We start from the raw sequence: 3,113 nt of genomic DNA, 5'->3' as shown, positions 1-3,113 counted from the left end.
CTCCTTCCCCATCAGGAGAATGAATTTACTTCCTAGATCAGAAGGAACTAACATAATCAATAAGATAAGTGAGGAATAGGAGACATTCATTAATTGAAGACATCCTCAATGGAAGGAGGACTTGTGTGGACAGACCTAGCAGCTGGTGAGGACAGCAACAGGCAAGCAGGTGGCCCCAGGTGGTGGGGTCAGCTCTTCAAGGACTCTGGGCACCCACTCTTCACTGGCGCTGGGACCACGTGAGACTCAGGCACAGGCCATGAGAAGCTCACAGTCCAGTGGAGGAGCCAACACATCAGCAACATGTGTGGAGGATACTTCTCTGCCCTACCAGGTTTGGCTTGGGGCCATGGCGTGTTAGAGGACGGGATGCAAACAGAGGCTTTAAATGCACCTGTGTTGGGGCGCGTGGCTGAGGCGCGGGCGGGTCGAGGGACGCAATGCCGCCGCCGCCGCCGCCGCCGCCTCCTCACCGGCCCGGGCTGCGCCGCCGGGGCTGAGCCGCCGCTAGAACCGCGAACCGAGCGGCCGCTGGGCGCGCCAGCAGCGCGGGAGGATGGGCTGCGGCGGGAGCCGGGCGGATGCCATCGAGCCCCGCTACTATGAGAGCTGGACTCGCGAGACGGAGTCCACATGGCTCACGTACACCGACTCGGACGCGTCGCCCAGCAATGCCACCCCGGACAGCGGCCCCGAGGCGGGCGGCCTGCACGCAGGTGGGCTGGACGATGGCGTGTCCTCCAACAGTGTGCCCCGATCGACAGCCCCAAGTGGAATATCCAACCCAGAAAAGAAGATGAGCTGTGGGACGCAGTGCCCAAATCCCCAGGGCCTCAGCTCAGGCCCCCTGACCCAGAAACAGAATGGCCTCCGGACCACAGAGGCTAAAAGAGACGCTAAGCGGACGTCTGGAAAAGAAGTCACCATTAACGTCGCAGACAGCATCCGACAGGTGGACAGAAGTCGAAGAATCACAAAGAACTGCGTCAACTAGCAGAGCGTTCAGCCAGTTGAAGGGCAGAGGGGCTTCTCTGGTGCCCTTCACATCCTGGACCCCGTCATGGAACCTTGAAGACGTGGGTAGCCCTTGCTGTGTGGGAACGCTGCTGAGTGCCTTGGGAGACTGTCTTAGCCTGTTGGGATGTTCTCAGCCTCCTATTTATCACGTAAATGTATTGGCAGAGTACTCCCATAGGGTAATAAACTGCAAATGTATGTTCAGTTTGCCCCTTGCAACTGCTGCAGTGTGGTCTGATGGAAAAGTGGCGAGCAAAAGCACGGGCCAGTTTAGGAAACGGAAGAGTAGAAGGGGTGGGTTCCTGGCTGAAAGCGTCACAGTCGGTTCTGAGCTCTCCTGGCCATGCTCCTGTGCACTGTTTCAGACAGGCTTATTCCTTCATTCTTCCTTTTTGATATACCACCATCACAAAGCTTACCGTGTTCACTTAAAAGTTGGCTTTCACCCAACTCTAAACCGACATGTATGAGGAATCAAGAAACAGGAAAACTCTCTGTTACTCTTGTTTCCTTAGCTCAGGATGAGACGGATTCAGATCCAATTTTACACAAACTAACCCCACCAACACCCATGGTGTGTCCCAGGGAGGGCCTCTGTGATACAGTCACACCCATTTCTCTCCCATCTGCCTTCAGCATCCCCCCGGGCCAGGGTCCACGTCAGCTTCTGAACCATAATATCATGGTAGTGGTCACCTCAGAGTCCTCAAGGCTCAGCAGACATTGCATTTTTCCAGCTTTCCACTTCCCTTTGCTTGTGTTCTTGAGTGCTTTTTCTCTCCAGTAAGGCCATTTGTAGTTGTTAATCAAAGACCAGGTTTACAAGAGGGAGAAAATCTGGAACATGTTGGCTTCCCTTTGGCCTCTCTGCACAGCCCAGGACTGTGTCATTTGGTATCTGCAAAGGAATCGCTTTAAAAAGTCAGTAACCAGTTGGTGTGCGTTCACATGGACATTAGATCCACATGCACTGTGTTAGAAATCTGTAGCGGAGGCAGTAAACAAAACAAAATCGGTGGTAATAAAATTTTCTAGCATTTCTTTAAACATGTTAAGGTGGAAGTATTTTCCTCCGAAGTAATGTAGCATGATTTTTAAAGGACTGTTAACATGCCTGGACTTGGGAAAGGTAGGACTAAAGTTGTACCGAATGATACCAATAAACTCCATGTTTAGCAGAAAATAAATAAATAAATAAATAAATAAATAAATAAATAAATAAATGCACCTGTGTTGCGAGACTTGGCCTCTTGTGCTCTGGTGATCCACCACAAGCCTGGTCCCCAGAATGAGACATGTGTAGGAAACCTGAAACCAACCCAAGGCTGGGAACCAAGCCCTACTGACCCGCAGCCTTGGCCAGACTTGCTGCAGCCATCCTGAAGACCCATGAGTGAGAAAATAAGTACTTCCTGTAATAAACCACCTAATTTGGGGATAATTTGTTATGCAGCATTATTGTAGCCATAACTGAGTGATACATAATGACATGGTACAATCAGTGCTTGGTTAGAAGTATACCCAGGTGAGCTCAGGGGAAGCCCTGTGCAGTTAGAGAAGACTCTGGGAAGAGGTGACATGTGGACTGAGCCTTGAAGGATAAGCATGAAAAGAAAATAAGAAGTCTTTCCAGGCCGATAGAGTAACCACAGAAAAGGAACAAAGGCAGGGAAGAACATGGGCTCAGTAGGGAAGCTGCACTACAAGATGCTCGGTGTAACCAGAGCACGTGGGACATGATCAGCACAATAACAGCCCAGCTGGACACGGCAGAACAGGAAACCCACACGGTCCCTGGCAGCTGTCAAGCCTGAGCAGTAACTCTTCCTTGGTGAGCCAATGGCCACTCTCGTACTGCACCTGGGAGATGTTCTGTTGCCCACTGTTCTCCACAGCCATGGCTCAGTGCTCGGTGGGGAGGGAACCTGCTGGTCCCTGGGTCTCCATGGCCACCTCTGAGATGGTCATTGGAGAGAATGCCATCATTCCTTGGGGCCAACCCCTTCACAGCCCACCTGTTTCTGGTGCAACTTGGTTGGGGAGCCCAGGGACAGCCTTAGGGGTTCAATAGCCTCGAGCCCAGACAGATCTAAGGC

General features: G+C 52.0%; 1 protein-coding gene across 1 annotated transcript; it reads left to right on the top strand.

The window, feature by feature from the left end:
* The first annotated feature begins 544 nt into the window (after window positions 1–544).
* LOC132483706 (brain and acute leukemia cytoplasmic protein) lies at window positions 545–1,773 on the top strand. Its single transcript, XM_060089305.1, has one exon. The coding sequence runs from the start codon at window positions 557–559 to the stop codon at window positions 992–994; it is 438 nt and encodes a 145-aa protein (XP_059945288.1). The 5' UTR covers window positions 545–556; the 3' UTR covers window positions 995–1,773.
* The last annotated feature ends 1,340 nt before the right edge of the window (window positions 1,774–3,113 follow it).

This window comes from Mesoplodon densirostris, chromosome 1 (genome assembly GCF_025265405.1).
Source record: "Mesoplodon densirostris isolate mMesDen1 chromosome 1, mMesDen1 primary haplotype, whole genome shotgun sequence".
Classification (NCBI taxonomy): domain Eukaryota; kingdom Metazoa; phylum Chordata; class Mammalia; order Artiodactyla; family Ziphiidae; genus Mesoplodon; species Mesoplodon densirostris.
Note: the sequence above shows the minus strand (reverse complement) of the source record. Positions and strands in the feature narration are given on the sequence as shown.

Coding starts and splice junctions, on each gene's coding strand:
- LOC132483706 (XM_060089305.1), top strand. CDS start 557: ATGGGCTGCGGCGGGAGCCGGGCGGATGCCATCGAGCCCCGCTACTAT.